The sequence below is a fragment of the Scyliorhinus torazame genome, chromosome 22 (genome assembly GCF_047496885.1).
Source record: "Scyliorhinus torazame isolate Kashiwa2021f chromosome 22, sScyTor2.1, whole genome shotgun sequence".
Lineage (NCBI taxonomy): Eukaryota > Metazoa > Chordata > Chondrichthyes > Carcharhiniformes > Scyliorhinidae > Scyliorhinus > Scyliorhinus torazame.
The window spans coordinates 82,236,730-82,264,018 of record NC_092728.1 but is presented as its reverse complement, the minus strand read 5'-3'; the positions used below and the strand labels follow the sequence as shown (position 1 = coordinate 82,264,018).

The window sequence follows — 27,289 nt, the reverse complement described above, 5'->3', positions numbered from 1 at the left end:
TTTCCGTTTTTACAACATAATAAAGAAATATGCATTAAACGTTATTTAAATAATATATTAAACTAACAACAAATGAAAAAAGAGATAAACAAAAAGCAAATATCAACAACTGGCAAAAAACAAAAACACAGGATAATACCCCCCCCCCCCCCCCCACCCCTCCCCCCTGGGTTGCTGCTGCTGTCCTTTCTGTTTTTCCATTATCGTTCCGCGAGATAGTCAAGGAACGGTTGCCACCGCCTGGTGAACCCCTGAGCCGATCCTCTTAACGCATATTTTATTCGCTCCAGTCTTATGAACCCTGCCATGTCGTTTATCCAGGCCTCCAAGCCCGGGGGCTTCGCTTCTTTCCACATGAGTAGAATCCTTCGCCGGGCTACTAGGGACGCAAAGGCCAGAACGTCGGCCTCTTTCGTCTCCTGCACACCCGGTTCTTCTGCAACCCCAAATATAGCTAACCCCCAGCTTGGTTTGACCCGGACCCCCACCACCTTTGAGACCACTCTTGCCACACCCTCCCAAAACTCATGCAGTGCCGGACACGACCAGAACATGTGGGTGTGGTTCGCCGAGCTTCCCGAGCACCTCCCACACCTATCCTCCACCCCAAAAAACCTGCTCAGTCTTGCTCCTGTCATATGCGCCCTGTGTTGAACCTTAAATTGAATCAGGCTAAGCCTGGCACATGAGGACGAGGAATTTACCCTGCTTAGGGCATCTGCCCACAGCCCCTCCTCAATCTCTTCCCCCAGCTCCTCTTCCCATTTTCCCTTCAGCTCCTCTACCATAGTCTCCCCCTCGTCTCTCATCTCCCTGTATATTTCCGACACTTTACCTTCTCCAACCCATGCCCCCGAAATCACTCTATCCTGGATCCCTTGCGTCAGGAGTTGAGGAAATTCCCTCACCTGTTGCCTCGTAAATGCCCTCACTTGCATGTATCGGAAAGCATTCCCTGGTGGCAACTTATATTTTTCTTCCAATGCTCCCAAACTCGCAAACGTCCCGTCCACAAACAGGTCCTTCAGCTTCCTAATTCCTGCTCGCTGCCAACTTTGAAATCCCCCATCTGTCCTCCCCAGGACGAACCTGTGGTTCTTCCTTATCGGGGACCACACCGAGGCACCCGTCACTCCCCTGTGTTGTCTCCACTGCCCCCAGATCTTCAAGGTCGCCACCACCACTGGGTTTGTGGTGTACCTTTTCGGGGAGAACGGTAGCGGCGCCGCCGCCAGCGCTTTCAGGCTTGTTCCCTTACAGGACGCCATCTCCAGCCTTTTCCACGCCGCACCTTCCTCTTCCCTCATCCACTTACAGACCATCGACACATTGGCGGCCCAATAGTAGTCACTCAGACTCGGCAGTGCCAATCCCCCTCTGTCCCTACTGCGCTGCAGGAACCCCCTCTTTACCCTCGGGTCTTTCCCGCCCATACAAAGCTCGTAATGCTCCTATCTATTTTTTTAAAAAAGGCCTTAGTAATCAGGATGGGGAGGCACTGAAACACGAAAAGAAACCTCGGGAGGACCACCATCTTGACCGCCTGTACTCTGCCCGCAAATGACAGGGGCACCATATCCCACCTCTTAAAGTCCTCCTCCATCTGCTCTACCAGTCGCGTCAGGTTAAGTTTGTGTAGGGTTCCCCAGTTCCTGGCCACCTGAATCCCCAGGTATTGAAAATTCCCTGTCACTCTCCTCAGCGGCAAGGCATCTATCCCCCTGCCCTGTTCCCCGGGGTGCATCACAAAAAGTTCGCTCTTTCCCATATTTAATTTATATCCCGAGAACTCTCCAAACTCCCTGAGTATCTGCATTACCTCTGGCATCCCCTCTACTGGGTCCGCCACATATAGCAGTAAATAGTCTGCATATAGTGACACTCGATGTTCCTCTCCCCCTCTAAGCACCCCCCTCCGCTTCTTAAGAGTCCCTCAGCACTATGGCCAATGGCTCAATTGCCAATGCAAACAGTAACGGGGACAGGGGGCACCCATGTCTTGTACCCCTATGTAATCGGAAGTACCCCGATCTTTGCCTATTTGTAACAACGCTTGCCACCGGGGCCCCGTACAGGAGTCTAACCCATCTAATGAACCCCGCCCCGAATCCAAAACTCTTCAGCACCTCCCACAAATAGTCCCACTCCACTCTATCGAATGCCTTCTCTGCATCCATCGCCACCACTATCTCTGCCTCCCCCTCCGGTGGGGGCATCATCATCACCCCCAGCAACCTTCGTATATTGGCTTTCAATTGTCTCCCTTTAACAAACCCTGTCTGGTCGTCATGTACTACCCCTGGGACGCACTCCTCTATCCTTTGGCCAGCAGTTTGGCGTCTACGTTTAGGAGGGAGATGGGCCTGTATGACCCGCACTGCAGCGGGTCTTTGTCTCATTTCAGAATTAACGATATCGTCGCCTCCGACATTGTCGGGGGTAGTGTCCCCCTTTCCTTAGCCTCATTGAAGGTTCTCGCCAGAAGTGGGGCCAGCAGGTCCATATACTTCCTGTAAAATTCCACCGGGAACCCATCTGGTCCCGGGGCCTTCCCTGCTTGCATATTCCCAATTCCTTTGATCACCTCCTCCACCTCAATCTGCGCCCCAAGATCTGCCACCTCCTGCTCCTCCACCCTCGGGAACTCCAGCTGGTCCAAAAAGTGCATCATTCCCTCTTTCCCCTCCGGGGGTTGGGACTTATACAGTCTCTCATAAAATGTCTTGAACACCTCGTTCACTTTCCCTGCTCTCTGCTCCATCTTTCCCGTTTCGTCCCTAACTCCTCCGATCTCTCTCGCCGCCCCCCTCTTTCGAAGTTGTTGGGCCAGCAGCCGGCTCGCCTTTTCCCCATATTCATATTGTATTCCCTGTGCCTTCCTCCACTGCGTCTCCGCCTTTCCCGTGGTCAGCAGGTCAAACTCCGTCTGTAGTCTTCGTCTTTCCCTGTATAGCCCTTCATCTGGGGCCTCCGCATACTGCCTATCCACCCTCAGAATTTCCCCTACCAATCTCTCTCTATCTTTACCCTTGTTTCCCCTTGTGGGCTCTAATGGAAATCAGCTCTCCTCTAACCACCGCCTTCAGCGCTTCCCATACTACCCCCACCTGGACCTCCCCACCATCATTGACCTCCAGGTATCTTTCGATGCATCCCCTCACCCTTCCGCATACCCCCTCGTCCGCCAGTAGTCCCATGTCTAATCTCCAAAGTGGGCGCTGCTCCTTTTCCTCTCCTAGATCCAGATCCACCCAATGTGGGGCGTGATCTGAAACGGCTATAGCCGAGTACTCCGTTCCTGCCACTTTCGGGATCAGCGCCCTTCCCAAGACAAAAAAGTCTATCCGGGAGTATACTTTATGGACGTGGGAGAAGAAGGAAAACTCTTTCCCCATCAGACTAGCAAACCTCCACGGATCTACCCCTCCCATCTGCTCCATAAATCCCTTAAGCACCTTGGCCGCTGCCGGCCTTCTCCCGGTCCTGGATCTGGACCGGTCCAGCCCTAGGTCCAGCACTGTGTTAAAATCCCCCCCCCATTACCAAGCTTCCCGCCTCCAGGTCCGGGATACGTCCCAGCATTCGCTTCATGAATCCCGCGTCATCCCAGTTCGGGGCATATACGTTCACCAGCACCACCGCCTCACCTTGCAATCTGCCACTCACCATCACGTACCTGCCCCCACTATCCACCACTATGGTCTTAGCCTTGAACGATACCCGTTTCCCCACCAGTATTGCCACCCCTCTGTTTTTCGCATCTAACCCTGAGTGGAATACCTGTCCCACCCATCCTTTCCTCAGTCTAACCTGATCCGCCAATTTCAGGTGCGTCTCCTGGAGCATAAACACGTCCGCCTTCAGTCTCTTTAAGTGCGCAAACACCCTTGCCCTCTTAATCGGCCCATTTAAACCTCTCACATTCCACGTAATCAGCCGGGTTGGGGGGCCATTTACCCCCCCCCCCCTCGTCGACTAGCCATCCTCTTTTAGCCAGCTCCTCACCCAGGTCCCACGCACCCGTCTGTCCCCCAGACGGCGCCCTCCCGTCCCGACCACCTCGTCTCGTACCAGCTCCCCCTTACCCTCAGCAGCAGCAACCCAGTTAATCCCCCCCCCCCCAGCTTGATTGCTCCCCCCATATTGCTTCCGGGAGTCAGCTAACTCTGGCTGACCTCGGCTTCCCCCGTTTAACCTTTGACCTCTCTGCGTGTGAGGCCCCCTTCCTTCCTGCCCCCTTTTTCCCGCCTCAATTTCCATAGCGTGGGAAAAAACCCAGCGCTTCCCTCTTGGCCCCGCCCCTAGTGGCGCAGTTCCCTCATTCTCCTTCCCTGTCCCCTTTTCCGCCGGTGCCCACATTTCTTCGTGTCCCCCCGTCCCCCCCTCAGGGCCCCCCCTCAGGGCGGCCGGGGGGGGGGGGGGGGGGAGAGAAAAAAACTTCCCGTCCAACATTCTTACGTATTAGCCCTCCCCTCTCCCCACTTTACATTTCTGTGCCACCACCTCGCTACCTCTCTCCAGACATCAATTTCTCAAGTCTAGTCCAATTTCTCTTCCTGAATGAATGTCCATGCCTCCTCCGCCGTCTCGAAGTAGTGGTGTTTGCCCTGGTGTGTGACCCTCAATCTTGCCGGCTGCAGCATCCCAAATTTGCCTTTCTTCCTATGGAGCACCGCCTTGGCCCGATTGAAGCTCGCCCTCCTTCTCGCCACCTCCGCACTCCAATCTTGATATACGCGCATCACCGAGTTCTCCCACTTGCTGCTCCGTGTCCTCTTAGCCCAACTCAGGACCATCTCCCTGTCCCTGTAGCGATGGAACCTCACCACTATTGCTTCTGGTGTTTCCCCTGCCTTTGGTCTTCTCACGAGGACCTGGTACGCTCCCTCCACTTCCAGGGGGCCCGTTGGGGCCTCAGCTCGCATTAGGGTATGGAGCATCGTACTCACATACGCCCCAGCATCAGCCCCCTCTGTCCCTTCAGGGAGACCTAAAATCCTTAGATTCTTCCTCCTCGAGCTGTTCTCCAGGGCTTCCAGCCTTTCTATGCACCTCTTATGTAGTGCCTCGTGCGTCTCCGTTTTTACCACCAGGCCCTGTATCTCGTCTTCGTTCTCGGCTGCCTTTGCCTTCACTCCACGGAGTTCCATCGCCTGGACCTTTTGTGTTTCCTTCAGTCCCTCGATTGCCAGTAACATCGGCGCCAGCACCTCTTTCTTGAGCTCCTCCACACATCGTCAGAGGAACTCCTGCTGTTCCGGACCCCATACCATCTGGGCTCCCTCGGCCGCCATCTTGCTTCTCCCTTCTCTTCTAGCTGGTCATCGCCGCAACCGGAAGTCTATAAGATGTTTATTTATGAGTTTTTTGTTTTTTATTATTTCTGTAAGGGGGGGCATGTAAAAATTTGAATAAAAAATATTTTTTTAAAAAAGAACCTTTAACGAGGTAGAGAGTGGAACCCTACCCCCGACGATGTCGCAGGCACTGATCTCGCTCATTTTGAAGAAGGAGAAGGATCCGCTCTAGTGTGGGTCCTACAGGCCGATATCGCTCCTGAATGTAGATGCCAAATTGCTGGCAAAAATTCTGGCCACCAGAATAGAGGACTGTGTCCCGGGAGTGATCGAGGAGGACCAGACGGGTTTCGTTAAGGGCAGGCAACTGAACACGAATGTGAGGAGGCTCCTGAATATTATTATGATGCCCTCGGAGGGGGGGGACATAGAAGTAGTGGCTGCAATGGATGCGGAGAAGGCCTTTGACAGAGTGGAGTGGGAGTACCTGTGGGAAGTGTTAGGTAGGTTTGGATTCGGGGAGGGATTCATAGGGTGGGTCAAGCTATTGTATCAGGTCCCCGTAGCGAGCGTGTCCACGAACCGGCTGAGGTCGGAGTATTTCAGGTTGCACCGAGGGACGAGGCAGGGGTGCCCCCTGTCCCCGTTGCTACTTGCCCTGGCAATTGAGCCGTTGGCCATAGCGCTTAGGACTTCAAGGAACTGGAGAGAGGAAGCCTCAGTGGAGGAGTTGACGGGCAAGTGGGAGGAGAAGCTGAGCGAGGAGCTGGATGAGGGCCTGTGGGCTGGTGCCCTGGGCAGGGTGAATTCGTCCGCATCATGTGCCAGGCTTTTTGATTCAATTTAAGGTGGTGCACTGGGCTCACATGACGACGGCAAGAATGAGCAGGTTTTTTGGGGGTAGAGGACAGGTGCGCGAGATGTGCAGGGAGTCCAACGAACCATGTCCATATGTTCTGGGCATTCACGGCGCTTAAAGAATTCTGGCAGGGCTTGCGAGGGCCATGTCAAGGATTTTGGACACGCGGGTGAAGTCGAGTCCAACAATAGCGATATTTGGGGTGTTGGAGGATCAGGGAGTGCAGGAAGCGAAAGAGGCCGAGGTGTTGGCCTTTGCCTCCCTGGTAACGGATCTTGTTAATGTGGAGGGACTCGAAACCCCCGAGCGTGGAGACCTGGGTTAGCGATATGGCTGGGTTTCTCAGCCTGGAGCGAATAAAGTTTGCTTTGAGAGGGTCCTTGATGGGGTTCTCCCGACGGTGGCAACCTTTCCTTGACTTTCATGGGGAGCAGTATGGTGTCAGCAGCAACAGCAATGAGGGGGGGGGGAGAAAGAGGGGGGGGTTGGGGGCTCAGGTGGGGGGACTTGTTCATATAACGTGTGTCTTTGTTTTGTATAATGATAGCGGCCACCATGTTTTGTTAAATATTTTCCGGTTACTGTTTTTCTTTTTGTTATATAAAAATCCTGGTTGAAAAAAGCTTTAATAAAAATAATTTAAAAAATAAAAGAAATAAGGGTTAATGATATGCTCGCCTTATTTGGGTGTGATCCGAAATTTGCCATCAGGAGCAGGCTGGTTAGGTGGCAAAGTGATTCGCGCCCAGCACAAAACTCGATTTTGGCTTTTCCGTCTATGTAACCGGTGTGTCCAGATCCGCGGCAGGCACAATACAGTGTGTTATGGGCCAGGGTTTAGAGAACCCCAAAGTGTATCATGGTGTTCGCCTGACCCACAACTTTTAATAGATTGTGGTTATGGGTAGCACACGGGCCTACTTCACAGGTGTGTTGCAAAAGAGATCTAAAGTACTTTTAAATTAAAACATTGTTTATTTATGAAATCAGTTAACATTTTATAAACCCACAGTAAACATCTTAACAACTATCAACACCAATAAATCCCCAATGAATACAGTACTCTATAGATAACCCTTAATCTGTCCTTGCAACATCCATAAGACAAAAGATCCTTTTTAACACAGAGACCAGGTTTAAATTCTCTACTGAGAGCAATTATCACTTTGAAATCACCCAAATGATCTGGAGACAGATTTTAGATTGCAGAGAGATCCTTATACAGCTGTTTGCTTTTCCTGCAGCTATCCAGCTCTCAAAACGAAACTAAAAAAAAAAAACTTGTAGCTGCCTGCTCAAAAACAAAAGTGAAAGACAGACAGTCCAGCTCCACCCACTCTCTGACACCACTGCAGCTACTCTCACATGACAAGTGGTTAAATCACGCCCATTAACATCACCATGAGATTTTAGGATAAATCTTGCGCTCCAAGTGGAAAGCTGCATTTAAAAGGAGCATCTGTCAGAGAAGTAGCACTACAGGTCTGTAGCAGTACCTCTAAACCAACTTCCCCTGAGCACCAGTCGTGCTGAGAACTGGAGATCAATGAACCGTGTACTAAAGCCCTCAAATTAATGTCTGGTACCATGCCGTCTTGTTTACATTTTGGTCTGTTTACTCTACTGCCAGCAATTATCATAGTAGCCCCTGAATGTTGGTACACGCTGTATGTGGCGTTTTCCATTCTAGGATAAAGCCCCTCAGCTTGGACTGTAATGGGGAGAGTTTCCTTTTTTCTTATTCAATGGGATGTGGACGTGACTGGCTGGGCCACCATTTGTTGCCCAGCCCTAAAAGTCAACCACATTGCTGTGGGTCTGGAATCACATGTAGGCCAGACCAGGTAAGGACGACAAAGTTACCTAAAGGACATTGCCATAGAGACTGTATCGTGCAATGCTGGACTAATTCATTATGCAGCCAGGGGCTTCCTGACATTTTGCAAAGCGGGCTGGACGGCACGCACCCTGCCATCATATCTGGACACCACTATTAAAGGTGGACGATCCACCTTCTTGAACATCCAAAAGTATGACGATCCATCTCCTGGAACATCCTGAAATCAGAAGATCCACCTCCGGGAAGGTTCTGAAATCAGAAGATCCACCTCCTGGAAAGTCCTGAAATCAGAAGAGCCACCCCTGGGAAGGTCCTGAAATCAGAAGATCCACCAGTGGGAAGGACCTGAAATATCAGAAGATCCTCTGGGAAGGTCTTGGAATCAGAAGATCCACCTACTGGAAGGTCCTGAAATTAGAAGATCCACATTCTCGATGCTGCGCTCGGTATTCCCGTGTCTGGTTGCTGGAGGCCCCCATCATCCCTTCCAATTTCTGTGACCTGCCCAGGTCTTCGTGCAGGCACATCCGACATTTCCATACCACATTGGTCCAGGCATGTTTTGGACCGGTGTGAAAGCCCCCTGGTGGTGCAGAAAATTTGACAGAGGGGGCTGATCTCAATCAGGCCTTTGTCTGCCTTCCATTAATGGGATGCAAAATAGTTTCATGCTGGCCTCTGGTGGAATGGCAACCCGCCATGCCAGTTGAGAGCACATGTTCCTGCTGTCTTTTTACGTCGGTGAAAACCCGTCATTTTGCCTCATGCCACATTGCACAGAGGCCCCATCCCGCCATCAAACCTGGTGTGGGGGCAGGGATGGAGTTTCTGGAAAATCCCACCGTCTCTTGTTGCATTAATTGCAACAGGGTAAACAATTATAATGTAATTGCAGGATCTTTGTCAAGGCATGGTTTTAAGTTTTTCAGCAGGGTATTTTATCTTTGGTGTAGACTATAGAAAACAAAACGATACCAGAAGTAATCAATCTCTTAATCAAAAAGGCTGGGATTTTACCAATTCATTGGAAATGGGATGGGAGGCAGGATGGTTTTAGTTTAGGAAGGTACCATGGTCGGCGCAGGCTTGGAGGGCCGAAGGGCCTGCTCCTGTGCTGTATTGTTCTTTGACAGATAGTAAAATAGCAGTAGAAGGGAAGCCCAACATATTCCAACTGCCACATGTTATTTCCAAAGATGGGAACGACTCCGTTTTTGCGCAGGCTCTGGACACACATTTTGTCTTGAGTGCTGCAAAGTTCCGAGCAAAGATTAAACAAAAATATCTACAGACTAAAGTATAAAGTTTGAGGTATTTTATAGTCTACCTTCCATTTTGCTTATGCCAACATTAGCAGCAGATGCTAAAAGCGTTATTATTGAGAAGTGATGATAGTCACTCTAAAGCATCGATAATTAACAAACTTTTGAGATTTATCCTGATTTATATTATTTCTGGATAATAATGGTCCGACTGACTGTTGCACCAAGGATCTCAGCCCACTCACCTCTAATCTACCACTAACAGTTCTATTCCTGGGTTGCAACTGCAACTGAAAAATAAGTTATAGTTCAATACAGTAATGGGAAATCCTGCACGCAATACACATATTCAGGAGCACTCAAAGAAATATATTTGTTTGCACTCACTTTCTAAATTTAGGCATAAATTAATTGCCTTCAACAAATTTTTGAATGTTATACATACTTGTAATATGCTGTTCATCAATAATCTGCTGAATAAGTTTTTCTAGTTCATCATCTAAACTTTGAAATTTGAGTTCCCTGATTTGTGATTCATTCTTTGCGGACATAGCGCTACAGCATGAAGATGCTCTGCTGCTTGTTCGCTCCAGAAGGCCACATTTTTTCCCATAAGCTGCATTTGGAAATTGGGGGTGGGGAGGTTGGGGAGGAGAATAAAACCAAGAAAAGAAAAACTGTATTAAATGTTTCTCATGAGGACTTCCGGGTGCGGCGATGACCAGCTGAGTCGCACGTTTCGGCAGCTCCCTGTGAAACGGACTTTTGGGCTCTTGATAGGAGCCCCAACGGCAATTTTGACGGCTAAAAACACTGTGCGATAAACCAGAAGGGAATCCCCCCCTGGATACGGATGGAAAAAGGAGGAGAGAGTGGCCAGATTGCAGTGGATCCTTTAGAACAGCGGCAAGGAAGGCAAGCAAAAACCAAGATGGCGTCGGAAGGTGGCAGTTTAACATGGGGCCCTGAACAACAAGAGTTCTTGAAATGCTGTGTGGAAGAGATCAAAAAGGAAATGAAGAAAGAGCTGTTGGCCCCGATACTACAGGCGATCGAAGGGCTAAAGGAGGAACAAAAGACCCAGGAGCGGGAGCTTCGGGTCGTGAAGGCAAAGGCAGCCGAGAATGAGGACGATATACAGGGCCTGGTGGTGAAGACGGAGACGCAGGAGGCACATCAGAAACGATGTGTGGAAAGGTTGGAGGCACTGGAAAACAATGCAAGGAGGAACAACCTGAGGATTCTTGGTCTTCCTGAAGGTGTGGAGGGAGCGGATGTCGGGGCGTATGTGAGCACGATGCTGCACTCGTTAATGGGAGCGGAGGCCCCGGCGGGTCCGTTGGAGGTGGAGGGAGCATACCGAGTGATGGCGCGAGGACCGAGAGGAGGAGAAATTCCCAGAGCCATAGTGGTGAGATTCCTCCGTTTTAAGGATAGAGAAATGGTCCTTAGATGGGCAAAGAAAACTCGGAGCAGTAAATGGGAGAACGCGGTGATCCGCGTTTATCAAGACTGGAGTGCGGAGGTGGCGAGAAGGAGGGCGAGCTTTAATCGGGCCAGGGCGGTGCTTCATAAAAAGAAGATAAAATTTGGAATGCTGCAACCGGCAAGACTGTGGGTCACATATCGAGGGAGGCACCACTACTTTGAGACGGCGGATGAAGCGTGGACTTTTATTGTGGAAGAAAAACTGGAATGAGCGGGTTATTAAAAAGAACGTTCGAACAAAGTGGTGGGGCGAATGTGGGGGGCAAAGAGGGGTTTTATGTACTAATCCTGCGATGTGGTAACTTTTCTCTCTCCCACAGGTGGTGATGGGGGGAGGAGGGGAGGTGGAGGAGATGGGGCGTTGGCCATTGGGGGCGGGGCCAAGGGAGAAGCGCGGGCTTGGTTCCCGCGCTATGATAATCATGGCGGGAATAGAGAAGCAGGATGGAGGGGGCGTCGCACGGTGCGAGCCGAGGTCACGGGGGGAAGCCGAGGTCAGCCAGAGTTTGCTGACTTCTGGGAGCAACATGGGGGGAGTAATTACGCTAGCGGGGGATCTAGCGGGGGGGGGGGTGGGAGGGGGGAATTACTGGGTTGCTGCTGCTGGGGAGAGGGGGGAGCTGGTATGGGAGAGGATGGGCGGGGGGGCACCGCCTGGGGGAGATACAGCTGCGTGGGAACCGGGTGAGGAGCTGGAAAAAGGTGATGGCTAATCGACAAGGGGGGGGGGTAGGAAGCCCCCCAACTCGGCTGATCACGTGGAACGTGAGAGGGCTGAACGGGCCGATAAAGAGGGCACGGGTACTCACACACCTTAAGAAACTTAAGGCAGATGTGGTTATGTTACAGGAAACGCACCTGAAACTGATAGACCAGGTTAGGCTACGCAAAGGATGGGTGGGGCAGGTGTTCCATTCGGGGCTAGATGCGAAAAACAGGGGGGTGGCTATGTTAGTGGGGAAGCGGGTAATGTTCGAGGCAAAGACTATAGTGGCGGATAACGGGGGCAGATACGTGATGGTGAGTGGCAAACTACAGGGGGAGACGGTGGTTTTGGTAAACGTATATGCCCCGAACTGGGATGATGCCAATTTTATGAGGCGGATGCTAGGACGCATTCCGGACCTAGAGATGGGAAAGCTGATAATGGGGGGAGATTTTAATACGGTGTTGGAACCAGGGCTGGATAGGTCGAAGTCCAGGACTGGAAGGAGGCCGGCAGCAGCCAAGGTACTTAAAGATTTTATGGAGCAGATGGGAGGTGTAGACCCGTGGAGATTTAGCAGACCTAGGAGTAAGGAGTTCTCGTTTTTCTCCTATGTCCATAAAGTCTACTCGCGAATAGACTTTTTTGTGCTGGGTAGGGCTGTATAGAACCTTAGTTAGGCCACACTTGGAGTATAGTGTTCAATTCTGGTCGCCACACTACCAGAAGGATGTGGAGGCTTTAGAGAGGGTGCAGAAGAGATTTACCAGAATGTTGCCTGGTATGGAGGGCATAAGCTATGAGGAGCGATTGAATAAACTCGGTTTGTTCTCTCTGGAACGAAGGAGGTTGAGGGGCGACCTGATAGAGGTCTACAAAATTATGAGGGGCATAGACAGAGTGGATAGTCAGAGGCTTTTCCCCAGGGTAGAGGGGTCAATTACTAGGGGGCATAGGTTTAAGGTGAGAGGGGCAAGGTTTAGAGTAGATGTACGAGGCAAGTTTTTTACGCAGAGGGTAGTGGGTGCCTGGAACTCGCTACCGGAGGAGGTAGTGGAAGCAGGGACGATAGGGACATTTAAGGGGCATCTTGACAAATATATGAATAGGATGGGAATAGAAGGATACGGACCCAGGAAGTGTAGAAGATTGTAGTTTAGTCGGGCAGTATGGTCGGCGCGGGCTTGGAGGGCCGAAGGGCCTGTTCCTGTGCTGTACATTTCTTTGTTCTTGTTCTTTGTAGAACGGAGAATACGGCTATAGCCATTTCGGATCACGCTCCACAGTGGGTGGACTTGGAGATAGGGGAGGAAACAGGAGGGCGCCCACCCTGGAGAATGGACATAGGACTAATGGCAGATGAGGGGGTGTGTCTAAGGGTGAGGGGGTGCATTGAAAAGTACTTGGAACTCAATGATAATGGGGAGGTCCAGGTGGGAGTGGTCTGGGAGGCGTTGAAGGCGGTGGTTAGAGGGGAGCTGATATCAATAAGGGCACATAAAGGGAAGCAGGAGAGTAAGGAACGGGAGCGGTTGCTGCAAGAACTTTTGAGGGTGGACAGACAATATGCGGAAGCACCGGAGGAGGGACTGTACAGGGAAAGGCAAAGGCTACATGTAGAATTTGACTTGCTGACTACAGGCACTGCAGAGGCACAATGGAGGAAGGCACAGGGTGTACAGTACGAATATGGGGAGAAGGTGAGCAGGTTGCTGGCACACCAATTGAGGAAAAGGGGAGCAGCGAGGGAAATAGGGGGAGTGAGGGATGAGGAAGGAGAGATGGAGCGGGGAGCGGAGAGAGTGAATGGAGTGTTCAAGACATTTTATAAAAAATCATATGAAGCTCAACCCCCGGATGGGAGGGAGAGAATGATGGGCTTCTTGGATCGGCTGGAATTTCCCAAGGTGGAAGAGCAGGAAAGGGTGGGACTGGGAGCACAGATCGAGGTAGAAGAAGTGGTGAAAGGAATTAGGAGCATGCAGGCGGGAAAGGCCCCGGGACCGGATGGATTCCCAGTCGAATTCTATAGAAAATATGTGGACTTGCTCGCCCCGGTACTGACGAGGACCTTTAATGAGGCAAAGGAAAGGGGACAACTGCCCCCGACTATGTCTGAAGCAATGATATCGCTTCTCTTAAAGAAGGAAAAGGACCCGCTATAATGCAGGTCCTATAGACCTATTTCCCTCCTAAATGTAGATGCCAAGGTCCTGGCCAAGGTAATGGCAATGAGAATTAAGGAATGTGTCCCGGGGGTGGTCCACGAGGACCAAACTGGGTTTGTGAAGGGGAGACAGCTGAACACGAATATACGGAGGTTGTTAGGGGTAATGATGATGGCCCCACCAGAGGGAGAAACGGAGATAGTAGTGGCGATGGATGCCGAGAAAGCATTTGATAGAGTGGAGTGGGATTATTTGTGGGAGGTGTTGAGGAGATTTGGTTTTGGAGAGGGGTATGTTAGATGGGTGCAGCTGTTGTATAGGGCCCCAGTGGCGAGCGTGGTCACGAATGGACGGGGATCTGCATATTTTTGGCTCCATAGAGGGACAAGGCAGGGATGCCCTCTGTCCCCATTATTGTTTGCACTGGCGATTGAGCGCCTGGCGATAGCGTTGAGGGGTTCCAAGAAGTGGAGGGGAGTACTTAGGGGAGGAGAAGAGCACCGGGTATCTTTGTATGCGGACGATTTGCTACTATATGTGGCGGACCCGGCGGAGGGGATGCCAGAAATAATGCGGATACTTGGGGAGTTTTCAGGGTATAAATTGAACATGGGGAAAAGTGAGTTGTTTGTGGTGCATCCAGGGGAGCAGAGTAGAGAAATAGAGGACCTACCGTTGAGGAAGGTAACAAGGGACTTTCGTTACCTGGGGATCCAGATAGCTAAGAATTGGGGCACATTGCATAGGTTAAATTTAACGCGGTTGGTGGAACAGATGGAGGAGGATTTCAAGAGATGGGATATGGTATCCCTGTCAATGGCAGGGAGGGTGCAGGCGGTTAAGATGGTGGTCCTCCCGAGATTCCTCTTTGTGTTTCAGTGCCTCCCGGTGGTGATCACGAAGGCTTTTTTTAAAAGGATTGAAAAGAGCATCATGGGTTTTGTGTGGGCCGGGAAGACCCCGAGAGTGAGGAAGGGATTCTTACAGCGTAGCAGGGATAGGGGGGGGCTGGCACTACCGAGCCTAAGTGAGTATTATTGGGCCGCTAATATTTCAATGGTGAGTAAGTGGATGGGAGAGGAGGAGGGAGCGGCGTGGAAGAGATTAGAGAGGGTGTCCTGTAGGGGGACTAGCCTACAGGCTATGGTGACAGCCCTATTGCCGTTCTCACCGAGGAACTACACCACAAGCCCGGTGGTGGTGGCTACACTGAAGATTTGGGGACAGTGGAGACGGCATAGGGGAAAGACTGGAGCCTTGGGGGGGTCCCCGATAAGAAACAACCATAGGTTTGCCCCGGGGGGAATGGATGGGGGATATGGAATGTGGCAAAGAGCAGGAATAACGCAACTGAAAGATCTGTTTGTGGATGGGAAGTTTGCGAGTCTGGGAGCGCTGACCGAGAAATTTGGGTTGCCCCAAGGGAATGCATTCAGGTATATGCAACTGAGGGCTTTTGCGAGGCAACAGGTGAGGGAATTCCCGCAGCTCCCGACACAAGAGGTGCAGGACAGAGTGATCTCAAAGACATGGGTGGGGGATGGTAAGGTGTCAGATATATATAGGGAAATGAGGGATGAAGGGGAGACTCTGGTAGGTGAACTAAAAGGGAAATGGGAAGAAGAGCTGGGGGAGGAGATCGAGGAGGGGCTGTGGGCAGATGCCCTAAGCAGGGTAAACTTGTCGTCCTCGTGTGCCAGGCTAAGCCTGATTCAGTTTAAGGTATTACACAGGGCACATATGACTGGAGCACGGCTCAGTAAATTTTTTGGGGTGGAGGATAGGTGTGCGAGGTGCTCGAGAAGCCCAGCGAATCATACCCATATGTTTTGGTCATGCCCGGCACTACAGAGGTTTTGGATGGAGGTGACAAAGGTGCTTTCAAAAGTAGTAGGAGTCCGGGTCGAACCAAGCTGGGGGTTGGCTATATTTGGGGTTGCACAAGAGCCGGGAGTGCAGGAGGCGAGAGAGGCCGATGTTTTGGCCTTTGCGTCCCTAGTAGCCCGGCGCAGGATATTGCTAATGTGGAAAGAAGCCAAGCCCCCGGGGGTGGAGACCTGGATAAATGACATGGCGGGGTTTATAAAGCTAGAGCGGATTAAGTTCGTCCTAAGGGGATCGGCTCAAGGGTTCACCAGGCGGTGGCAACCGTTCGTCGAATACCTCGCAGAAAGATAGACGGAATGGGAAAAAGAAGGCAGCAGCAGCAGCCCAGGATCGGGAGGGGTGGGGGGGGGGGGGGGGGGGGGGGGGAGGAACCAGAAGGACTCTCAGGGTTGTTAATATATCCTGTATAGTATGTATAGGTCGTTGCTACAGATAATTATATATTGGACTGTTAAATTATATTTTTGGAGAGTGTTACTTGTGACAAGGCAGTTGCCAATTAGGGCTAGTTTTCATTTTTGTTATTTATTATTTATTCATTTTTTGTTTATAAAATAGGTCATTGTTATTTGTGTTGTTATAATATTGTGTAAAGGATGCACAATGTACTGTGTTGGTTGACCAAAAATTTTCAATAAAATATTTAATAAAAAAAAAAAATGTTTCTCATGAGGGTAAATCATATTGACTGCCACATTATGCAAATACTGATTGAAGCAATACAACTGCTAACTATTAGGGTAGCAAATATTTGTTCTTCAATCACTGCCCCCCCCCTCTTCCTCATCGTGCGCGAGGCTCGGCCTCGTACAGTTTCGGGTGCTGCACAGGGCACGCATGGTCGGGACAAGGATGGGCCGGTTTTTTTGGGTGAGGACAGGTGTGTTAGGTGCACAGGGAGCCCAGCAAACCACACCCATATGTTCTGAGCATGCCCAGCGCTGGAGGAATTTTGGAAGGGCGTAGCGAGGACGGTGTCGAGGGTGGTAGGATCCAGGGTCAAACCGGGCTGGGGGCTCGCAATATTTGGGGTGGCAGGGGAGCCAGGAGTGTAGGGGGCAAGGGAGGCTGGAGTTCTGGCCTTTGCATCCCTGGTGGCCCGGCGAGGGATTCTTCTTCGGTGAGGGGATGCGAGGCCCCCAGGCGTGGAGTCCTGGATCGGTGATATGGCGGGGTACATTGAGTTGGAGAGGGTGAGGTTCGCCTTGAGAGGGTCAGTACAAGGTTAATTTATTATTTATGTACAGGGGGGGTGGGTATGGGGGGTTGCTCTTCTAGATTGTGTTCTGTACTTAACCCTGTTGGGTTCTTTTTTTCATTTTGTTATTGATATTTTATGAAAACCTTTAATAAAAATTATTTTTTTTTAAAAAATCACTGCCCCCAACTCATGTGCATAATTAGAAAAATTAAATTAGACATTCTAGACATTGGTTTTCACAATGAATTCTGGAAATAAGTTATGACAGATAGCTGCACTGACCCATCATATCCAATCAAGGGATGGATCGGGTTTAAGTCCGTTAAACAGAGATTTTGCTATCGGGACCACTATGTAGGAAATTCAATATTTAGTTTAATGTATAGCTTAATAAAAATTCTAATTCAAGGCATTCCTTTTCCACTTGGGGACCAAACATTATTTTGGCAAAAATTCTTAAATTAATGTTACATTCGTACCATTACCTGTTATGAAGGACATTTTGTTCTCAGCTGGTGTTTTGGCTATTGCACTTGTTGATCTGGAAGGACATCTTCGAGATTCTGTGGTTGTATGCCTACTTTGAGTTGTTTGTTCGTTTAGTAATGCAGGCGTGGAATTTGAAATTCTCCTTATAGTTAAAATAAATAGGTATAAATTATTTATCAGCTGGTATACACTCAAGTATTGGTTTATACCATTGATTTACCTGAGATGATTAAAGCAAATTTCATTATATAATTGGTGCTATATGAGTGCGAACCAAGGAATATTACTTTCATTACCAGGATGATGTGAATTCGCTCTCCTCTCACCGAAACATTAGGGGGATTGATTTTCCAGCCATGTCATGCACGGCACAAATCCCGTTGTGTCAGGAAAATTTGGCATGAGGCCCAAAGCGGGATTTTGGTTGGGCGCAAATCAATTTGCGATCTTCCTGGGTTCTTCAAGCTGGCGTGAACCGGATCTTGCCCAGAAAAGGGGAGAACCAGATGAGCATGCATTTGACTTCATTGTAATCTCATCAGTAAGATTAAAGTCAGGTGTTTTGGCCTCAGACAAGCTTCCCGCCCACCAGCAGGGTGTTACCCGGGCACAAATTACTACTGGTCTTGAAAAACAGGGAACCGGCACCATAAGAAATAGGAGCAGGATTAGGCCATTTGGCCCACTGAGTCTGCTCCGCCATTCGACCATGGCTGATATGTTCCTCATCCCATTCTCCTACCATCTCCCTCACACCTGATCTCCTTATTAATCAACAAATCCCTTTATTAATCAAGAACACCAGATTTGTTCATAAGGTGCTGTTACAGACCAAGAGCTGAAGGTGGAATTGGACAGAATAGTTCTTTCTTAGAACAATTTAGCCTCTCGAGCCTGCTCCACCATTCAATACGATCATGGCTGATCTCATCATGGCCTCATCTCCACCGTCCTGCATTTTCTCTGTAACCCTTCAACCCATTACTTTAGAAAAACATGTTTTTATTGGCTTTTCGTTATTTTACATCAGTGTATATAGAGCGCACTGTGGAAAGCATGGTCATACAGTAACAGATTATAAGGCATGACAATAGTCCAACCCTAATCTACTTAACATATTTACAAGATTCTATCTGGGGATGGGGTGGCTGCACTCTGCACTCCGTACAGAGTGTGGTAGGTGTGTATATATTTTTGTACTTCCCTAGAAGCTTTGCTTTTGGGTCCTTCCTTTGCGGCCGTGCTTTTGACCTTCCACGGTCTACCTTGTTTGGTTTCCGACAGCTTCCCCTACTCCCCTCCCTTTACCCCTGATAGGAATCGACTACTTCCTGATAGATCGGATAGGTAAAAGAACGCTATTTAGTGTAAATATTAAGCCCCAGTTTTAATACCCATTTTAAATTGAAGATTTCCACACTCATAACCTCAGGTCATGATAAAACACATAGCTTCAACAGGGACACAATAAGCCTGACACATGCATAAACTCATTGGAGATTAAAACAACATTTTTACTAAGCAAAGATGAAAAAGCTATTGTTCTAACAAACATAGAACATAGAACAATACAGCGCAGTACAGGCCCTTCGGCCCACGATGTTGCACCGAAACAAAAGCCATCTAACCTACACTATGCCATTATCATCCATATGTTTATCCAATAAACTTTTAAATGCCCTCAATGTTGGCGAGTTCACTACTGTAGCAGGTAGGGCATTCCATGGCCTCACTACTCTTTGCGTAAAGAACCTACCTCTGACCTCTGTCCTATATCTATTACCCCTCAGTTTAAAGTTATGTCCCCTCGTGCCAGCCATTTCCATCCGCGGGAGAAGGCTCTCACTGTCCACCCTATCCAACCCCCTGATCATTTTGTATGCCTCTATTAAGTCTCCTCTTAACCTTCTTCTCTCCAACGAAAACAACCTCAAGTCCATCAGCCTTTCCTCATAAGATTTTCCCTCCATACCAGGCAACATCCTGGTATATCTCCTCTGCACCCGCTCCAAAGCCTCCACGTCCTTCCTATAATGCGGTGACCAGAACTGTACGCAATACTCCAAATGCGGCCGTACCAGAGTTCTGTACAGCTGCAACATGACCTCCCGACTCCGGAACTCAATCCCTCTACCAATAAAGGCCAACACTCCATAGGCCTTCTTCACAACCCTATCAACCTGGGTGGCAACTTTCAGGGATCTATGTACATGGACACCTAGATGCCTCTGCTCATCCACACTTTCAAGAACTTTACCATTAGCCAAATATTCCGCATTCCTGTTATTCCTTCCAAAGTGAATCACCTCACCTTCTCTACATTAAACTCCATTTGCCACCTCTCAGCCCAGCTCTGCAGCTTATCTATATCCCTCTGTAACCTGCTACATCCTTCCACACTATCGACAACACCACCGACTTTAGTATCGTCTGCAAATTTACTCACCCACCCTTCTGCGCCTTCCTCTAGGTCATTGGTAAAAATGACAAACAGCAACGGCCCCAGAACAGATCCTTGTGGTACTTCACTTGTGGCTGTACTCCATTCTGAACATTTCCCATCAACCACCACCCTCTGTCTTCTTTCAGCTAGCCAATTTCTGATCCACGTCTCTAAATCACCCTCAATCCCCAGCCTCCGTATTTTCTGCAATAGCCTACCGTGGGGAACCTTATCAAACGCTTTGCTGAAATCCATATACACCACATCAACTGCTCTACCCTCATCTACCTGTTCAGTCACCTTCTCAAAGAACTCAATAAGGTTTGTGAGGCATGACCTACCTTTCACAAAGCCATGCTGACTATCCCTGATCATATTATTCCTATCTAGATGATTATAAATCTTGTCTCTTATAATCCCCTCCAAGACTTTACCCACTATAGATGTGAGGCTCACCGGTCTATAGTTGCCGGGGTTGTCTCTGCTCCCCTTTTTGAACAAAGGGACCACATTTGCTGTCCTCCAGTCCTCTGGCACTATTCCTGTAGCCAATGATGACATAAAAATCAAAGCCAAAGGTCCAGCTATCTCTTCCCTGGCCTCCCAGAGAATCCTAGGATAAATCCCATCAGGTCCCGGGGACTTATCTATTTTCAGCCTGTCCAGAATTGCCAACACCTCTTCCCTACGTACCTCAATGCCATCTATTCTACTAGCCTGGGGCTCAGCATTCTCCTCCACAACATTATCTTTTTCCTGAGTGAATACTGACGAAAAATATTCATTTAGTATCTCGCCTATCTCTTCGGACTCCACACACAATTTCCCATCCCTGTCCTTGACTGGTCCTACTCTTTCCCTAGTCATTCGCTTATTCCTGACATACCTATAGAAAGCTTTTGGGTTTTCCTTGATCCTTCCTGCCAAATACTTCTCATGTCCCCTCCTTGCTCGTCTTAGCTCTCTCTTTAGATCCTTCCTCGCTACCTTGTAACTATCCATCGCCCCAACTGAAACTTCACACCTCATCTTCACATCGGCCTCCTTCTTCCTCTTAACAAGAGATTCCACTTCCTTGGTAAACCATGGTTCCCTCGCTCGACGCCTTCCTCCCTGCCTGACCGGTACATACTTATCAAGAACACGCAGTAGCTGATCCTTGAACAAGCCCCACTTATCCAGTGTGCCCAACACTTGCAGCCTACTTCTCCAGCTTATCCCCCCCAAGTCACGTCTAATGGCATCATAATTGCCCTTCCCCCAGCTATAACTCTTGCCCTGCGGTGTATACTTATCCCTTTCCATCATTAACGTAAACGTCACCGAACTGTGGTCACTGTCCCCAAAGTGCTCTCCTACCTCCAAATCCAACACCTGGCCTGGTTCATTACCCCAAACCAAATCCAACGTGGCCTCGCCTCTTGTTGGCCTGTCAACATATTGTTTCAGGAAACCCTCCTGCACACACTGTACAAAAAACGACCCATCTATTGTACTCGAACTATATCTTTTCCAGTCAATATTTGGAAAGTTAAAGTCTCCCATAATAACTACCCTGTTACTTTCGCTCTTATCCAGAATCAACTTCACCATCCTTTCCTCTACATCCCTAGAACTATTAGGAGGCCTATAAAAAACTCCCAACAGGGTGACCTCTCCTTTCCTGTTTCTAACTTCAGCCCATACTACCTCGGAAGAAGAGTCCCCATCCAGCATCCTCTCCGCCACCGTAATACTGCTCTTGACTAGCAGTGCCACACCTCCCCCTCTTTTGCCTCCTTCTCTGAGCTTACTAAAACACCTAAACCCCGGAAACTGCAACATCCATTCCTGTCCCTGCTCTATCCATGTCTCCGAAATGGCCACAACATCGAAGTCCCAGGTACCAACCCATGCTGCCAGTTCCCCTACCTTGTTTCGTATACTCCTGGCATTGAAGTAGACACACTTCAAACCACCTACCTGAACACTGGCCCCCTCCTGCGACGTCAAATCTGTGCTCCTGACCTCTATACTCTCATTCTCCCTTACCCTAAAACTACAATCCAGGTTCCCATGCCCCTGCTGCATTAGTTTAAACCCCCCCAAAGAACACTAACAAATCTCCCCCCCAGGATATTTGTGCCCCTCAGGTTCAGATGTAGACCATCCTGTCTGTAGAGGTCCCACCTTCCCCAGAAAGAGCCCCAGTTATCCAGAAATCTGAATCCCTCCCGCCTGCACCATCCCTGTAGCCACGTGTTTAAATGCTCTCTCTCCCTATTCCTCATCTCACTATCACGTGGCACGGGCAACAACCCAGAGATAACAACTCTGTTTGTTCTAGTTCTGAGCTTCCATCCTAGCTCCCTGAAAGCCTGCCTGACATCCTTGTCCCCTTTCCTACCTATGTCGTTAGTGCCAATGTGGACCATGACTTGGGGCTGCTCCCCCTCCCACCTAAGGACCCGGAAAACACGATCCGAGACATCACGTACCCTTGCACCTGGGAGGCAACATACCAAACGTGAGTCTGTCACGCTCCCACAAAATCTCCTATCTGTGCCCCTGACTATAGAGTCCCCAATTACTAATGCTCTGCTCCTCTCCCCCCTTCCCTTCTGAGCAACAGGGACAGACTCCGTGCCAGAGGCCCGTACCCCATGGCTTACCCCTGGTAAGTCCCCCCCCCCCACAAGTATCCAAAGCGGTATACTTGTTTCTCAGGGGAACGACCGCAGGGGATCCCTGCACTGACTGCTTTTTCCCAGAAAACATATTTTCAAAGACAGTTTGACATTAAGACATGAGCTGTACCAGTAATCTGATCAAGGATGAAGCAGGCACCATGGCAACATGAAGGCACTATTGTTCATAATGTGGATAAAGCGAAGTCAGCAGAAAACCAGTCGAAATTAGTCTTGATAATAGCACAGAATCGCATTCCATAACATACACAAATATTCAAACATGAAACATTCAGAACTTACGTTGCACATTAAGGATTGACAGCTAACCGTCGAATCAAACACATTTAATTCTAACCCAAACCAATTAGGACAACATAGAGGTGTAGATAGATGGTTCAAGACTGATAAGATTTCCTATAAACATGATGGTCCGTATGGCCAACTTTATTCCGGGATCATCATATACTTTGACCTAACTATTCGCTATCTCTATTTTCCTATTTTCACTTTTCCACTCTAACTCTTGAAGTAAATGTAAGCTGTTTTGCCGTAAGCAAGAGACCATTTCTGTATTATTCTGAAAGTTAAATTGTGTATAAGTTACTTCTCTTTAAGTCGTTTTGCTAGCCGAACTTTATTGAGAATAGATTTAAGTTTCTCCTAATTGTAATCAAATAGAGGCAATAAAGATTCTTGTTTGCACCGAGACGTTTAACTCCAATTTCTACTGAGTTTTAGTGTCGCAAGACTTCACTAATTCCTCATGGTAGATCTCATCATCCCCCCTCTTCCACTTCTTCCTTCTCTTTGTGGTCCATCTGTGGATCCCCCTCACTCTCGCTCTATTGGCTGTTGGCTACAAATAGGTCCTGGAACAAGTTGGTGAATTGTTTCCATGTCATGTGGAAGCCCTCGTCCAACCCCCGGATGGCGTATTTGATTTTCTCCAGTTGGGGAATTTCAAACAGGTCGGACAGCCAGTCTGCAGCTTTGGGTGGTGCTGCTGTTTGCCAGCTGAGCAGGATTCTTGGCAGGCGAAGGCTAGGGCACTGGCCCCTCCTCCCCATGAAGAGTTCTGGCTGTTCTAAGACCCCGAAGACCACCACTTTTGGGCACGGCTCCACTCTCACAACCGTGGATATTGCCTCAAAGAAGGCAGTCAGGAACCCGGCAAGTCTGTGGCATGCCCAGAACATGTGGGTGTGGGTGGCCTCACCCCCCCTGGCATGGTTCACATTTGTCCTCCATTTCCAGGAAGAACCTGCTCATTCGGGTTCTGGTCAGGTGCGCTCTGTGTACCACCTTTAGCTGCATGAGGTTTAGCCTTGCATGTGGAGGTGGAGTTTTCCCTGTTCAGCACTTCACTCCAGAGTCCCCTAGTTCTTCCTCCCATTTTTACCTTGTCTCGTCCAGTGGGGAGAGTGCCTCCTCCAAACGTTGCCTGCAGTTGTCCCCCCCTAAGTTGCCCACGTCCAACAGTTCCTCTACCAGCGGGTGTCCCAGCGTCTGGGTTCGTCTTTGTTTCCCTATGGAAGAGTTTTTGATCTGTATGTGCCGTAGCTCATTCCCTTTGGGCAGTTGAAGCCTCTCAGTCAATTCTTCTCAAGTCGCCTAGTCTATCATCCATGTAAAAGTCACTAACTGTCAATGTCTCCTGTACTGTCTCAACCTTTTAAAAGTGGCATCCATTGTGGCTGGCGTGAACCCATGATTGCTGCAAATTGGGGCTGTGGTGGGCATTTTGGTCAGGCCGAAGTGTTGCCTTAGCTGGTTCGATGCCCGGAGCGTGGCTATTACCAATGGGCTTGAGTGTTCCTTGGCCAGGCTGGGAGTGCTGTTGTGGCAAGAGCTTGGAGGGACACCCTTTGCATCAATCTTTCTGTTCTTGCCGCCCAGTGGTAGTATTGAAATTTTTAGGAGGGCTTCTTTTTCTTTGCAGGACTTTTTTTGGGATCCTTGGATTCCACACCATAATCATTTTGTATACGGTGTGAAAAAGGCCTTGCGGATGTGGATAGGTATGGACCTAAGCAGCATATTCATCTTGATCGTTTGCACCCTCCCCGCTAGAGAGAATGGGAGTGTGCACCACTTCTGCAGTTCCTTCTTTACTTCCCCCACAAGACTTGTCAGGTTCCATTTGTGGATCCGTGTCCAGTAGTGGGCAATTTGGATCCTCAAGTAGCGGAATTTGTATTGGATTTTTTGAACAGCATTCCCTCCAGCTCTGCCCCTCTCCTTTGCAGGTTCATCGAGAAGATTTCACTTTTGCTCAGGTTGATTTTGTAGCCCGAGAAGGCTCCAAACTCTTTCAGGGCCTCATAATCCCCTCCATGCTGCTTTGGGGGTCCGAGATGTAGAGGAACAGATCATCCACATAGAGTGAGACTCTGTGCTCTCTGTTCCCTACTGGATCCCCTTTCAATTTATCATCGTTCTGAGGGCAATCATCAGGGTCTCGATTGCCAGGGCGAATGGAAGTGGGGACAGCGGACATTCCTGCCATGTGCCCCTGTGCAGCTAGAATTATTTAGAGCTGGTGGTGTTAGTCTGCACGCTTGCCATAGGATCGTTGGACAGAAGTTTCACCCATGAGGTGAACCCTGCTCTGATTCCAAACCACTCTAGTACCACACTTGAGGTACTTCCACTCGACTCTGTTGAAGGCTTTTCTGTGTCCAGAAAGATGACCACCTCTGGTGGTCTCTCCCCGGATGGGGTCATTATCACGTTCAGCAGACATCTGATGTTCGAAGTTAGCTGCCTACCCTAACAAAGCCCGTCTGGTCCTCTGCGACTACCTCTGGTACACAGTTCTCCAGTCGGCAGTATTTTCGCATCTACATTTAGCAGCGAGATGGGCCTGTAAGACCCGCATTCAGTCGGGTCTTTATCTTTCTTGGGTATCAGCGAGATTGAGGCATGTGCTGGCGTTGGAGGCAGAGTCTGTGAACATCTCCCACAAGTATGGCCGAGTGCTGCCACAAATATTTTGTAGAAGGCTGCCGAAAATCCATCTGGCCCCTGTACCTTCCCCACCTGCATGGAGTTAATACTCTCCATGACTACTCCCAGTTCTAATGGTGTTTTCAGCCCGCGTTTCCTATCCTCCCCAACGATGGCGTGTCCACTTCGTCGAGGAACTGCTTCATTCTTGAGTCCCCTTCAGGGGGCTCGGAGATGTACAGCCCTCGGTAGAAAGTCTTGAATGCTTCATTGACCTTTTCCAGCTCGGCTACCAGTCTGCTGTTGTTCTCCCTAATCTGTGCTCTTTGCCTCGTGGCTGCCTGCATTCTCAGCCGGTGAACTGGCAGGCGGCTGGCTTTATCTGCGTGTTCGTAAAAGGCCCCCCGTGTCTGGCGGAGTTGGTTCATTGCTTTCCTAGTGGAGAGCAGGTTAAAGTCCATTTATAGCTTTTTCCTCTCCGCCATAAGCTCTACAGTCTTGGAGTATTGCCGGGCCACCTCCAGAAGGCAGTTTCTGCCTAGCCACCTGCATGCGAGCTGGCCACGGTCACACCAAATCCCTGGGGTGGCGGTGGGGAACATGGGCCACCCACAGGGCCTGCAACATTCCCCGCCCCCCCCTCCTCCCGGGCCAGCCCACCACCCATCAGACAGAGAACCGAAGCAGGATGTAACGGTGGTAACAGGTGTTTATTGTGAACATTGACTGATCTGTACCCTAGCACCTAGAACTAAACTGTGCCCTGCACCCGTGCCAATTTAACTCGTGTCTAACTTTCTGGCCTCATGGTCCTAACACTATGTCCACTTGGTTCCCCAGACAGTACAGCAGGAACGAAGGCAGCCTGATGTGACTCCTGCCCTGTGACAAGGGTCTCCATTGGTGGGTGTCTTCCGGGGCGACCAAGCCTGAATGGGTCGGCCGCTGCTCGGGTGACCCAGGTGGCATGGTGCCACCTTGTTCTGCCCGGTACCCACCAGATGCATCAGGGACAGGCAGGTAGCCCGAGGTGCTGCGGTGTTCTGCACCTTCCTACAGGAGTCATTGTCACGGGCCCCATCACTTCCCCCTCCCTCAGTTTGCCCGATGGCCCCTGAGCTACTCCATGGGGCGGGGGTGCGAGCGGAGCCATCCCTTAAGGCACCCACCAATGGAGACCCTTGTCACAGGGCAGGAGTCACATCACATTTTATTGAGGTATTTTTGGTATAGTAACAAGAACAAAATAAACAATATACATGAAACCATAAACATAGTGCAAAAGCCGTTTACCTTTCGTACAGGTCCCACCCTTATTACCCCCCTACTCTAGCCTAAACTACTCCTCCCCGCCCCCGTCTGCTGACGATTAATTTTCCGCGAAGAAGTCGACGAACGGTTGCCACCTCCGGGTGAACCCTAACAGTGAACCTCTCAAGGCGAACTTAATTTTCTCCATACAGAGAAAGCTAGCCAGGTCCGATAGCCAGGTCTCCGACTTTGGGGGCTTTGAGTCCCTCCATGCTAATAGTTCCGTCTCCGGGCTACCAGGGAAGCAAAGGCTAGAATGTCTGCCTCTTGATCCTCCTGGATTCCCGGGTCTACTGATACCCTGAAAATCGCCACCTCTGGACTCAGCGCCACCCTTGTTTTTAAAACTTGGACATGACCTCCGCAAACCCCCGCCAAAATCCCCTAAGCTTTGGACATGTCCAAAACATGTGGATATGGTTCGCTGTTCCCCCCGCGCATTTTGTGCACCTGTCCTCCACCCCAAAGAATCTGCTCATCCAGGCCACTGTCATGTGAGCCCGGTGCACAACCTTAAATTGTATCAGGCTGAGCCTGGCACATGTTGCAGATGCGTTGACTCTACTCAACGCGTCTGCCCATAGAACATCCTCTATCTCACCTCCCAGCTCCTCCTCCCACTTGCGCTTCAGCTCCTCGGTCTGCGTCTCCTCCGACCCCATAAGCTCCTTATAGATGTCCGAGACGCTTCCGTCCCCCACCCACCCTCTGGAAATTACCCTG

At 49.7% G+C, this 27,289-nt stretch overlaps 1 protein-coding gene across 2 annotated transcripts in view; it reads right to left on the bottom strand.

Annotated features, from left to right (window-relative positions):
- Positions 1-27,289, bottom strand: part of LOC140399166 (uncharacterized) — a 78,787-nt gene that overhangs the window by 26,617 nt on the left and 24,881 nt on the right. The window contains exons 3-4 of one of the 2 annotated variants that reach the window (XM_072488443.1): positions 17,194-17,339; positions 9,704-9,874 (exon numbers count right to left, since the gene is read on the bottom strand). In XM_072488443.1, coding sequence (XP_072344544.1) covers positions 9,704-9,874; positions 17,194-17,339 — 317 coding nt within the window. The remainder of the gene's footprint in view (positions 1-9,703; positions 9,875-17,193; positions 17,340-27,289) is intronic. The other variant, XM_072488444.1, reaches the window with a different exon arrangement.